The sequence below is a fragment of the Numida meleagris genome, chromosome 3 (genome assembly GCF_002078875.1).
Source record: "Numida meleagris isolate 19003 breed g44 Domestic line chromosome 3, NumMel1.0, whole genome shotgun sequence".
NCBI classification, from domain to species: domain Eukaryota; kingdom Metazoa; phylum Chordata; class Aves; order Galliformes; family Numididae; genus Numida; species Numida meleagris.
In genome coordinates this window covers 96,579,312-96,592,016 of record NC_034411.1, presented here as the reverse complement: position 1 = coordinate 96,592,016, position 12,705 = coordinate 96,579,312, and the positions used below count along the sequence as shown (strand labels likewise).

Sequence of the window (12,705 nt, the reverse complement as noted above, 5' to 3'; positions counted from 1 at the left end):
TTTCGGTAAGATACCTTACCCAGGTAAGATACCTACCTACCTATTCCCTAAAGTGGGATTATCTTTTTTCTTTAATGTCTAGTTGACATTGAATATTGATATATAAATGTTCAAAAGAAATGAACTAGACCCCCAGCTCTATTTTCAGCCAGATGTGCCAACCACAAGGGTTAGGATCCCCGCCACCTCCTTTAGTGTTTTTGAATGAAGTTGATTGATTGCTTGTTTTAAGGCCATTTCAAGCATATTTGGCTGAGAACTCTGGAGGTATTACAGGTTGAGATTCAAAGTTAGGTGCTTCTGAGTAGCGTAGGTGGGAAACTTGCCTACCTCCCCAGACTGGGATATTCCAATAACAGTGAGTTTGAGATAACTGAGGTTGAGGTCGTAGAGAACAGATGTAGGGTTTGCTGCCTTACAGCTGAGTAAATTCTTCAGTTCTTCTCAGATACTCTTTCTGGCAATTTAGGTATGGTTAGCATCATTAAATATAATAATCCTTGATTTTTATAGGTAATTATCTTTGAATCTATTAACTTACTATCAATTCTTCTGTGAGATTAAATAATTGTAGCATACATATATACGTATGTTACATATACATAAAGTATGTATATTATATATATACATATATGTAATTATATATATAATGTATGCTTTTTTCCTAGTGCCTGTATATGTATGTCTGTATATATATATAGGGACTAGAGAAAAAACTATATAATACATATATATATTACTGATTGAGAAATATAGCCTAATTTCATTAATTGAATTTTGGAGATTCGGAATGTACTTTTACATCTCAGAGTTTACGCATGCGATGGTAAGCTCTGAAGCTTTGGAAGCTCTGTTGCATCCTCCCAAAATGAGCTTTATTTTGGTGGATTGTCTACAAAACTGAAACCAAAACTTCATGTTTAGAAAAGGGGAAGGTATAACCTCCCTTCCTGGAAGAGGTTATACAAATATTTCATAGCTGATGAAACTGTTTCTGATTTTGCTTTTAGATTTTGGAACAACTAAGCTGTTCAGAGCTTTGCACTTTGTCCTACCCAGGGCAGGCTCCCATCCAGGAAGAACACGTTATTTTGTGTATAAATGCATTTGTTTTGTTTTTCCACACTTTCTTGGAAATTCCCAGAAGCTGGCAACATTAGCAGGGCAACTTGAGTGTTACAGATCTGAGATATGAATAATTTCTACCTAAATCTTGCCAAAGCTCCAGATATATGAAATATCCTCACAGTATCCTGGAGAGCAGCAGCAGTAGTGCCCTGTATTTCTGTGCTGTGATGGCTGTATGTTAGCTCCCTGACTGATTTTGCACAAATGGAGAAAGATTGATATAAATACCCAGTGAATCCAAATAACTGAGGAGCTGTGTTTCAGGTCATCTTTGTCTTATGCTAAACCAGGAATCTTTTCAGACAGGAAAATCTGAAGTTGTGTCTGGGATACTTAAAAAAATAAATAAATAAAATAACCAACAAAAACTGAACTAACTGCTAAATGCAGTGGGAAACTTGCAATAAAGATGCATTTGAAATTGATTAACGCTTACTTCATAGTCTGGTTTTTATGTTGTTTTTCTTAACATAATTTAGGAGAGTTATTATTTTTCACATTGACAGGACTCAAGATGCTGTGTTGTTTTTTTTTCTCATATAAATACTATAATAAATGTTTCTCAGTATATCGGTATTCTGATAGCAATTAAAAATGCCTGTGCATTCTTACTCTCATCTCTTAAAATATTCTTTGGCTCGTGGCAGTGCATATTGTGAAATTCTGGGTGTACTGAGTATTTGAACAAATCTTATATGGGCACCTTCTTGCTTCTTGCAGGGAGGAGCAGCAGGTGCAGGACCGACCACAGGAGTTTCACATGTCCCTCTGAGCACAATGAGCGTGGAAGCTGTATGTGAGAAGCTAAAGCAGATAGATGGTCTGGACCAGAGCATGCTGCCTCAGTACTCTGCAACTATAAGAAAGGTATCAGCTGAATTTCACTAGTGTATTTAATACCTAAACGTAGATGTATAAGAGGAAATATTTAACTGCCACTTTTGGAGATATTTACTGAAACACGTTAAGTATCAGAACATCTTAATTTCTATACGTGCTAAGTTTGAAGGACAATTTTAAGACAAGCATGTATTTCTCAGAGAGAAGGCTCTTTTAAAAACAAACAAAAAAAAAAGAGACTCAAAAACATACATGTTGATGAGACTGGTTATTTTGAGAAAAGAAACAATAAAAATGATTCTAAAATTGTCATATTTAGATAAATAGTATTGTAAATGGGTTCTAAATCCAGGTAGCAGCTTTTTTTTTTCCCTGAAAAATTGGCAGATCTCTTTTGTTGTAAATGAATGATGAAAGTACCGTTTCAATTCTCTGCTACCACATTCCACACCTATTTGATTCAGAACAAAGCCACTGCACATTTTTCTGTTACTGGCTCAGTATTATTAAAATATTTTCATTATTCCATGAAACGTAGATGGTTCTTCTGCATCAACAATCATCAATAAATATTCTTCTTAAAAAAAAAAAAATTACGTAGGATTGGACTTGGAGTGCTGTTGGGGAATTTCGCTAGTAGTCCCCATCAGTATGTGTAGTTTTACCTTTCTGGTCTGTTACTTTTATACCACTGGTCTTGCGTCAGTAGTTTACGTTATTTAGTTTTACTGTTCTAGGCAAATATAAATGGCCGTGTCTTGGCTCAGTGCAACACTGATGAACTGAAAAAAGAAATGAATATGAATTTCGGTGACTGGCACCTGTTCAGGAGCATGGTAAGACCTCCTCTTCAGCATTCCAGGACATCGTAAATTAGTCTTTTCTCCTATTAACCTTATCTTTTTCTTTCATGCTGCTATCTTGATAAGACCTCTAAGCTTATATTTATCATCTTCATGCATGTATTTATTATTTTGTTATTTCATCTTCTTGAGTATATACAACTAAGAGCTAGTTGCTTATGGATTTGTGAACTTCGAAGATTTTCCCTCTTTTTGTAAGAACTGTTTTTCCTGCATGGGTTCCTTTTTCACTTTTTAAATTTGGCTCATACATGGCACACGATTCCATAAGAACAATTTTTAATGAAACTAAAGATCAAGCCAATGAGATAAAGGGACGGTAATTTGATTGATGTGTACTTGTATTCAATGCAGCATTCTCATGTTGTACAATTGCTAAAGCATTTGTAGATACTTAATTTCCCTCCTTGCACTGAGTGTAAATGTCAGCTTTGTAGTAAGCGATATGGATAACAGGGAACTGTATTTTCTCTTAAGTATTTTTGTATTCTGCCTTTTTTCTTTCTGTAAATTAGGTGTGTCTTTGAACTGCTAAATCAGTCTTCAAAGCACTAGGAATTACAAAACAGTGTTTATTGTTAGACTTAGGTTGACTAAAACTATAAAACTGAATGTTTGTTTTTGCTTTTAGATTTGTATTTGCCTCTTTATTTTACAAGAATTTATTGGAAATGTTTTGTGTCATATATATGAGTTCATGTAAGGGCCTGCAGAAGGTAATTTTGTAAACACAAGAAAACTTGTTTAATATTAAAGTGTGATCTGCTAGAAGGACAGTAAATGTACTAGGTGTGTAAACTGATCTTTCTTCATACTTTTCCATGATCACAACCATATGCAACTACTCTTTTACTGCGTTGAGTTACATATTCCTATACGTAATGGAATTGTTCTTCAGCAATTTTGAGATTTTTTTACTATATAATTAACTTTGCGCTGTCTCATTTTTTTTTCTGTGTGTTAAGATACTTGAAATGAGAAATTCAGAAAATCAGGCTGTTCAGGAAGATCCTCGAGGAGCAGCTGAGCACATTAACACTGGGATTTCTCATAGTGAGCTTGCTCGTCGTCCTGGGCATAGCACTGAGTTGCCTCACACCGAGCTTACAGGTCTTTCTGGTCAAGCTCCTTATACGCTTAACTTCAGCTTTGAAGAACTCAACACAATTGGTCTTGATGAAGCTCCTCCACGCCATAGTAACTTAAGTTGGCAGGTATTTAATAGGCAAATATATTCTACATGCATACTGTCAAGGGCTTTTTGTATTCTTGGATATGAACAGATCAAGAAGTAAGACTGCTAGGACAGTTCAGTTAATTTCAGTTCTGTAAATGATTGTAGTAAGCGTATTTTAGTTAGAGCACTGACAAGGTCAATAATGTGACCTATCCAAAACAAAAAATAATTTAAGTATGTGCTTTATGTTTTGAGTTGTGCTCTGAATTATGCTTTGAGTTACTTAATTTAGAGCGGTCAGTAAAAGACATAGTTCATATAACTGTTATCTTTTTTTTTTCCAGTCACAAACTCGCAGGACACCAAGTCTTTCAAGTCTTAACTCTCAAGATTCGAGTATTGAAATATCAAAGCTCACTGACAAGGTACAGGCAGAATATAGAGATGCGTATAGAGAATATATTGCTCAAATGTCACAGTTAGAAGGAGGTGCCAGTTCCACTACTGTAAGTGGAAGGTCTTCCCCTCACAGTTCAAGTGCTTTCTATATGGGACAGAGTACATCGGGGGGATCCTTGCATTCCAGTGCAGAACAAGAAAAAGTAAAAGATGGTGAGCAGAAACAAGATGATGGAAGAAAGTCCTTCCTGCTGAAGAGGAACGATGTCATTGACTATAGTACTTCAGGTGTTTCTACTAATGATGCATCTCCTTTGGATCCTATTACTGAAGAAGATGAAAAATCTGATCAGTCTGGTTCCAAGCTTCTGCTAGGAAAGAAGTCATCAGAAAGAACAAGTATTTTCCAGGCTGCAGATTTAAAGCTTAAGGGAGTTACTCTCCGGTATCAGAAACTTCCAAGTGATGAAGATGAGTCAGGAACTGAAGAGTCAGATAACACTCCACTTCTTAAGGAAGGTAAAGATAAGAAAACAGATGGAAAAGTAGACAAACAACCCAAGTCTCCAGAACACGGATCTGAACCTATTAGAACCTTCATCAAAGCAAAGGAGTACTTGACAGATGCGCTTTTGGATAAAAAAGATTCTTCTGATTCTGGTGTAAGATCTAATGAAAGTTCTCCCAATCATTCTCTCCATAATGAAGGAACAGATGATTCACAGCTTGAAAAGGCAAATCTCATTGAGCTTGAAGATGACAGTAATAGTGGAAAGAGAGGAATTCCACACAGCCTTAGTGGCCTTCAAGATCCAGCTGTGGTTCGCATGTCTATTTGCTCAGAAGATAAGAAGAGCCCATCGGAAAGCAGCCTGATAGCAAGTAGCCCAGAAGAAAATTGGCCAGCCTGCCAGAAAGTCTATAATTTAAATAGAACCCCTAGTACAGTAACCCTAAATAATAACAGTGCTCCAAACAATCGAGCTAATCAAAATTTTGAAGAAATACAAGGAATGAGAGATCCATCTCAAATTATCCTGAACCCTAGTTCAGGTTCCAATTCAACTGCCGTTCAGAATGAGAACCTGAAAAGTGTTGCTCACAAGCGGAGCCAGCGTTCCAGTTACACAAGGCTTTCAAAAGATTCCTCAGAGCTCCACACTGTCACTGCCTCAGATGGGGCTGGTTTTGGAGAAGAAAGAGAGAGTATCCTTTAAAGAAGCCAGGTTCAAACAGAGAATGCCCACATGTTGTATCTTGCTTGGAATTCATTGTCAGTGTGTGGTTACATTAAGCTATGTAGTTTAAGTTTTCAGTACTAGAAGATTTAGATTATTTCCATTCATTTTCTTGAAGAAAAGAAATAATCTTTAGAACAAATTATTTCAGACCTTCCCTACAAATAAAACTGATACTTGTCAGCGTGGAAAAACAGTTCCTTAAGACACTGTGCAAATGTTTGGTCAGAAGCATATGCTGCAGAAGTACGTACAATTTAATCATTAAAATGTGATTTTATTTTTCTGTTGGGTTATGTAATACTTATCCCTCCAGAACATTCCATTTAAATTTTACATACTTCCATACTTAAAAGTAATGTTAAGACCATGCATCTTTACCATTTAACATGAGATGCCAGAACATAAAATCTCAGAGCCTGTGACATCCATATCAAACTTTACATTAACTTATGGATTAAGGTGTGCAACATACTATGTTGGAATTTTGAGTGTTAAGGTACCTGTCTGGCTGTGTGTACACTTTCATTCTCGATATGTTCAGTAATGTCAGTTGACTTTGTGAACTTCGGGTAGAATGGTGATAAGGTTTATGAGGAACATTGTCTTGATGTGTCATTGGAATTGGCAGTTATTTATAAGATAATGCCTTGCCATTGACTTAGTGAATCAGTTATTTATTATAGGTACGTAATTTTATAGTTACTGGTCTAAGTGAATGCAAACACCTAAGCTATGTTAAAGTATTAAAAGGATAAAGTGTGAATGTGATATCTGAACATAAGGAGTATCTCTTGCTGTGCATGATAGTTCCTTGGTGTGGTGTTTATCATTTGGTTCCAGAAAGAAAAATGAGTAGTGTTTGCCATTTTGAAAGTAATATGTACTTTCTGGAATTTAGTCAGAGCTGTATGCCAGCTTCTTTATTTCTGAAGTACGGTATTTGAAAGTTTTTATGTCATCCAAGTACCTGCTTGTTATTGTAGTAAGTACCTGTACGGTCCAGTGAAATCTGCATGATTACAAGGGGAGAATTGTTCAAACTAGGCTCTGGTAGTACAAAGAGAATAAAAAAATAAATTGTCACTCTGGATTTGTGTGCAAATTTCTATTTGCTGTGGTATTTTGTTTCTTCACTTGTTATTGTTGTGCATGTTGTTTCAATTAAAATACATCACAGATTTAATTAAAAGAATGCATTAAAACAATTTTGTTACTAATACAATACTAAATAAGCATCAAGTATAAAGATACGTTTGAAATATGGAAGACATTTATAAAAGAGCCAGTTGTGGAGATGTGGCCACCTCCTATTGTTAGGCACCATGCTGTTTGTGGGTAGTTCTGTGCAGCTCTGCTTCTGTCCTGCTGCCATCTCTGATCATATTCCTCCAGCTTTTTTCAGGAAGGTACTTATAAGAGTTGTTACGTGATAGAGGAAAATAATCTTCTTCATTTAAAGATATTCACAATATTGATGGAAGATAACAATTCCCTCAAGTCATTTTGTCTGTTGAAATCCTCAAATAATCCAAATAGAGTAATTTTTACATTTCATACGGTTTTGAAATCTTTTTAGCCCTGTAAGTTTTCTAAGTCTTCATAAAATACCAAAATTGGGAAGAAATAGGCAATTGAGTGAAAACTCTTCAGTGTTTCCAAATTATATTAATATATCATCGTGATTGCTTACCATCAACTGAAAAACAATCATTAGGAGCGAAGTATCTGTGTAAGATTGTCCGAAGCTTAATGTTCTTTCTTCAGGTATCTCAGATACTGTCACAATAAAGAGGCAAGTAATAGGAAATCCCAGTAGAGGACTACGCAGTTATCAGTATTACGAATTACCAAATTGGTATGGGAAAGTGATTTTTAGTCTGTGTGAACTCTGCCCAGTGTAGGATGAATGGTGGTTCAGTCCTGCCTCTTACCTGCTTTAACTGCATTATATATGCTGTAGTTTTATATCATTAAATCTGTTAATGGGCTTATTATCTAATAGCCTCCTTAGAGATCCTAGAATTAGCAGAATGTAAATGCTTTGTAGATGATTCAAGGGCAGTATGCTACAAGAGGTGTTTGCTAATAGACGCTAAGTATGATTGATACTTAGAATCTTCTGACATAAAAATGAATAGACAGAGTTAATTGTTCTTTTCCTTTGAAGTATCTTTGTAATTTTTTTATACGGGTATAAGCAAACAGAAGAAAGTATAGGGAGAGAGGAAAAGAGAGACAGAAGTCATAAGTAGTTATTGAACTACAGCACAGTAGTGAGAAGTACATTACTGTTTAGGTTTAATTAATTTGTTACATGTACATTATGAAAGAATAGCATTTTCAAGAATTAAAAATAAACTGCAGTTTCATTGCTGAAACTTGTTATTTCTGTACCACAGTTCCTATGGTTACTAGTTGCCTAGTTTGTTGCACAATTATTGGAATTAAGGGAGCATAAACAATTTATAGTGTTGAAATATTAAGTGCTAGCTGTAGGACTTGTGGAGATCATGGAACCTAAGAATTCCACGGAGAATGGAAATGAATGAATAAAAACACAACTTCAAGCTTATTTCTGGTTCTCACCACTTGCCAGAACTCTTGTAATGATAGAGTATATATCCATTCTAGTTTGGGATGGATGAACTCTACAGGAACTTAAAACCTTAACTTTTTCCTAACTGAGTCTGAAGAGTTTCCGTTGTCCTCTTGTTTCGATGCCTCATTAGGTTTGTATGGTAGAATGAAAATAAGTAGTTTTAAAAGGAAAAATTGGATGCAGGTAACATTGTGGGGTTTATGTGACTTCTATAGCTACTCACCAGCTTTTTACGGGGTTGCAGTTCACAAGAGACAGGGAGAAGGAAAACTTTCTGCTTTAAAAACTTGCTACCAAATAATGGCTGCTAAAATTCTTGGAGACTCTGGAAAAAGGTTCCCGACTGGGGCCTGTCCTGGTCAGCCTGAGATACCTGATCACCATGTGTGACTTTGCCGAAGCACCAAAACATGTACTTGGTGTTTTGTGCAAGTTTTCAGTCCTTAGTTGTCTGAAGTTTTCGAATACTGCTGTATTTTTTTTCTGTTTTTTTTCTTTAAATAATCTTTGGAAATCAATCCACGGTAACTCTTAGCATGGGTTCTTATGCTGAAAACTTGATTCTTCTCATGGTCTGGGGTTCAGGTGTTCACATCTGTCCATGGAATTCTTGAAGCCTTTGGTTGGTTGGGTTTGTTTGTTTGTTTTGTTTTGTTTTGCTTTTTTACTTTTACAACTCTTACGGGAAGCTTTCTGAACCTAATGGTAAGAATATGCGAAGTTCTTTGTACAGCCATGAAAGCCACAGGCAGAGGATCCCGGTAGCATTTGTTTTTCCTAGTCCAGCATGTCGCACCCCATGGCCTTGAAGCTCGATAGCTTTATCATCAATGACAGGTTTGTTTGGGTTTACAAATACATTACCAACAAGCTGCCAAGTAAAATAATACCTGGATATATGAGGTTTCTCAGGTGAAAGTCACAACTGTTGTAAAATAGAAGTGTAATACCTAGTGTAGTGAATTTTTGGACATTTAAGAGAAATATAACATACTAATTACATTGGACATGCTAAAGCTGTAACATGCTAATGTGACATCAGGAATACAGCATTAGCTAATTAGTTGCCTTAAATAGAGATTGATACTAGAATTTTGTTCTTTCGTGTGCCAAATAATAGCTGTGGTAGGGAGAAGTTGAAGCAGGCTTCAAATTTGGTTAAACAGAGAAAAATGTGCTGTTTTCTGTTAGCTTTATGCATTACAGTTTCTGGTTTTCTGTATTAATAAATAAGGGCCTTTTCATCAGTATAAAGAGGGTGGAGATAGTTTAACTTTAGCACTTTCATGAGAATATGGAAGAGTTTCATGAGCTTCCACACATTCTGGCAGGTTTCTGAATTTCTACAAAAAGAGAATTGGGTGCTTGAAAATGTGAACTTGAAATTTTAATATAAAGGTAAGTTATAAATATTTTCAAACAACTTCCAACAGAGCTAGAATTTCCAGACTACTCATTGGCATGTGGAAACTACCAAACAGTTTTAAAATGATTTTTTGTATTTTACGTAAAGTTAACTGTTTCATTAAAGATATCTATAATGCAAGCTCACTTAGTATTCAGTATGTTTTGCCAGATGATTAACAAATGGAAGTTGGTTGTAGAAGTCAAAAAAGCAATTTAAATCTGATGGAAAACTGTGTGTTTATTTATTGCTGTTGTGTGCATCTTGTTTTATTTCTTTGATACTCTGCTTAGGTAACATATCCCTACCTTTATTAAAATCTTCACATGGAATCCTCTAGTAGAGGTGTTTATTTGTTACAGCTTAGTGACACTTCTGGCTCTGTAATGATTCCGTTATTTTGTGCAAAAACACAGAAGTAATGATAGAGAAGGTTTTCTTGTATTGAACTTTGAGTCTAACTTTGTTTTAAGGTCTGGCTTCTTTGATGCACTTAATACTTGTATTTTATTTTGTTTTAGAAACTGTATGCCTAGTCTTCCGGAAAGGCTCAGAAGTACAGCTTTTTCAACAATGTTTTCTCAGTCACAAGAGCTTGTAGTGCATTTATAGGACCGATAGTCATAACACCAAGTGTTTGGGCCTTAAGAAGCATTGGAAGGTGTTCTCCCCCCTCACTCCACATATGTTTGGTTTCTGCAGTGGTGCTGGAAAAGCTTGTAAAAGAAAGGCTGTTAGTTGATTTCCTTCTCTTAGCTTATCATTTTTTAGGGCGACCTCCTTCGTAAGTGGGAGAAAAAAACTGTTGTAATATTTTAGAAGAACATGGTCTTTTGGAGGGGGAAAAAAGGTGAGAAGTGAAGAGATTTTACTTAAGATTATATTTGAGTGTGTATTTCTCTCAAAGATGAGATGGTAGCAACTAGAGCATACTTTGTTACGTGTCTGTTGTTTTTTAGACTTTTGCTGTTACATGGTACAGTGTACAGAGTTTTGATGTTTCCAGTCTTTCTGAGTACTGATAGCACCTATCATTACTTCTTGCAGAAGTCAAGTCACTTGGATTGCGGAACTGTAAAGAAACAAACGGGAATTTCTCTGTGTCGTTAATATGAGTATGTTTGTTGTTTATGAGACAGGAAGAGAGGAATAATAACAGTCCGTTATAAGATTTTATTTGTTTCCCAGTTTTCTCATGATAGAAAGCAAAAGGAAGAGAGCGAATGGTTTGTATATGTCCCAGGAACCTAGAAATAAAAACATAGGCATAAAATACTGACTGTAGGGAACAGTAAAACTAATGGAAATTCTGTGATGCTTTACTGCCTTTCCTCGCTAATTAAACTATAGGGAAGCAATCAGCAGAGAATTAACTTTAAAAAAAAAAAAAAAAAGGTACTAGTATTTTTTCTGGAATAGTGTGATAGCTTGCCCTTGGCTAAAGGCAATGTAGACTCTTCGGTCAGCTTACATATCCCAGTATCTTCAAATCCTTCTGTGTTTGTCATAGATTTGAGAGGCAGCAACATTATACTGGCCTCATTTTGGACCAGAAAAATCAAGCAATGGCAGAATACAGTTACATGTATTTTCTGGTACAGTCGAGCACCGAGCTTCCATTTGACAGTCAGATAGCACTTTTATTGATGTTAGAAGTCCCCTTTGCTTCATGTTGATTTAAACCAGTGGAAAGTCTTGACATCTGAACCAAACATCACTGCTAAGCCAGCTAGCACTCAGCATTTTTGTTTTCCACCTTCTTGAAGTCTTCTCTTTGTAAACCTTGTAGCTTATTTGTGGTCCTCTCACTTTTTTTTTTTTTTTCCAAAATCTTAAGTCTGAAACTTCAAATTTCTGACTTGTTTGGCATGGCAGTCATTTTGGACTAAAGAAACTTACCTCTCCAAGTTTTTCATCACAACCTTAGGACTGTTGTACAGTGTTACTTTTCCTGTTTCAGCAATGGTGGAAAATGTTCAACAATGTGTTGTTCTGTGGGGGGGCCGGGGGCTGTTTGTCATGGTTTTGTTGTTGTTGTTTGTTTTTTTTTGTTCTTTAAACCTGAAGTAGATTATTTTCCTTCCCTCTATCTTGCCCACTCAGGAACCAACCTTCAGTTTTCAGATATTTTTGCTCTCAAAGATGAAGAGAAATACTGATGTTTTGTTTTTCTGTATAAGACAAATCCTTAAATGATAACCCATTTAACCTCAGGATATATTTACAACTTTGGAATATAAAGGAGAATTTAGAGACTTTGTTTTTTCCTGGATGCCTTCTGGTCTTAATTTTCAACATCATCTTTTCAGAAGCTTCATTCAAGGTGTGGTGAGGAGTCATGAATAATTTCCTCTGTCTTCACCATCTGTGCTACCTTCTGCCTCTCTTCTGTCTGATGACAGAGTAGCTCAGCTTCTCCAGATCTTTTTATATGCGGATATGAACTAGAGTCCTTAATTTTGTCGTCCTTGGCTACAGTGTTCAATAATTACCTTTTTTTCTTTCTTTCTGTCTCACAGTCTTCACCTTTGAAGGCTCTCTGTACACTAATTTATTTAAGCATGTGGTAGGTTCTTTTCAATACTGGGGCCAATAGAAGTCTCTTGTCTACGTGACAATACAAGCACTTTACTACCAAGCAAAAAGTACAGTAATTCATCCTAACTTAGCAAGGGAAGACATTTCTGCTTCAAATTCAGAAAAGTTAATCGCACTTTGTTTTTTCTAGTATATGAAAGGAAACTATTTTTTATTCTTGTCCTTGGAAGTATTTGGACTTTCTGGAAGAATGCAAGTAACTTTTTTGTTTTGACTTTAGCAAAGACCCAACAGTGAGGATAGCTTATCTGAGATGGACCAGGATTCCTTTGCCTGGCTGTCTTCTGAAAACACATTCTGTGAGCAGTTTGTTCAGGTCCTATAAACTACTTTATGCTTCTTCAAACTTTTAAGAGCCAGTAGACACAGACAGACACACCTGCGCACGCGCACACACATGCGCACACACACCCCCCCGACCAGAAACGCCTGTACCTCAGTAGGCTCTGGAGTTC

General features: G+C 36.0%; 1 protein-coding gene across 3 annotated transcripts in view; it reads left to right on the top strand.

The window, feature by feature from the left end:
* The window catches only part of KIDINS220 (kinase D interacting substrate 220), a 62,729-nt gene extending 55,979 nt beyond the window's left edge, over positions 1-6,750 (top strand). For all 3 annotated transcript variants that reach the window (XM_021390495.1, XM_021390494.1, XM_021390493.1), the window contains 4 exons: positions 1,849-1,995; positions 2,706-2,804; positions 3,797-4,045; positions 4,353-6,750. In XM_021390495.1, coding sequence (XP_021246170.1) covers positions 1,849-1,995; positions 2,706-2,804; positions 3,797-4,045; positions 4,353-5,624 — 1,767 coding nt within the window. In that variant the 3' untranslated portion in view covers positions 5,625-6,750. The remainder of the gene's footprint in view (positions 1-1,848; positions 1,996-2,705; positions 2,805-3,796; positions 4,046-4,352) is intronic.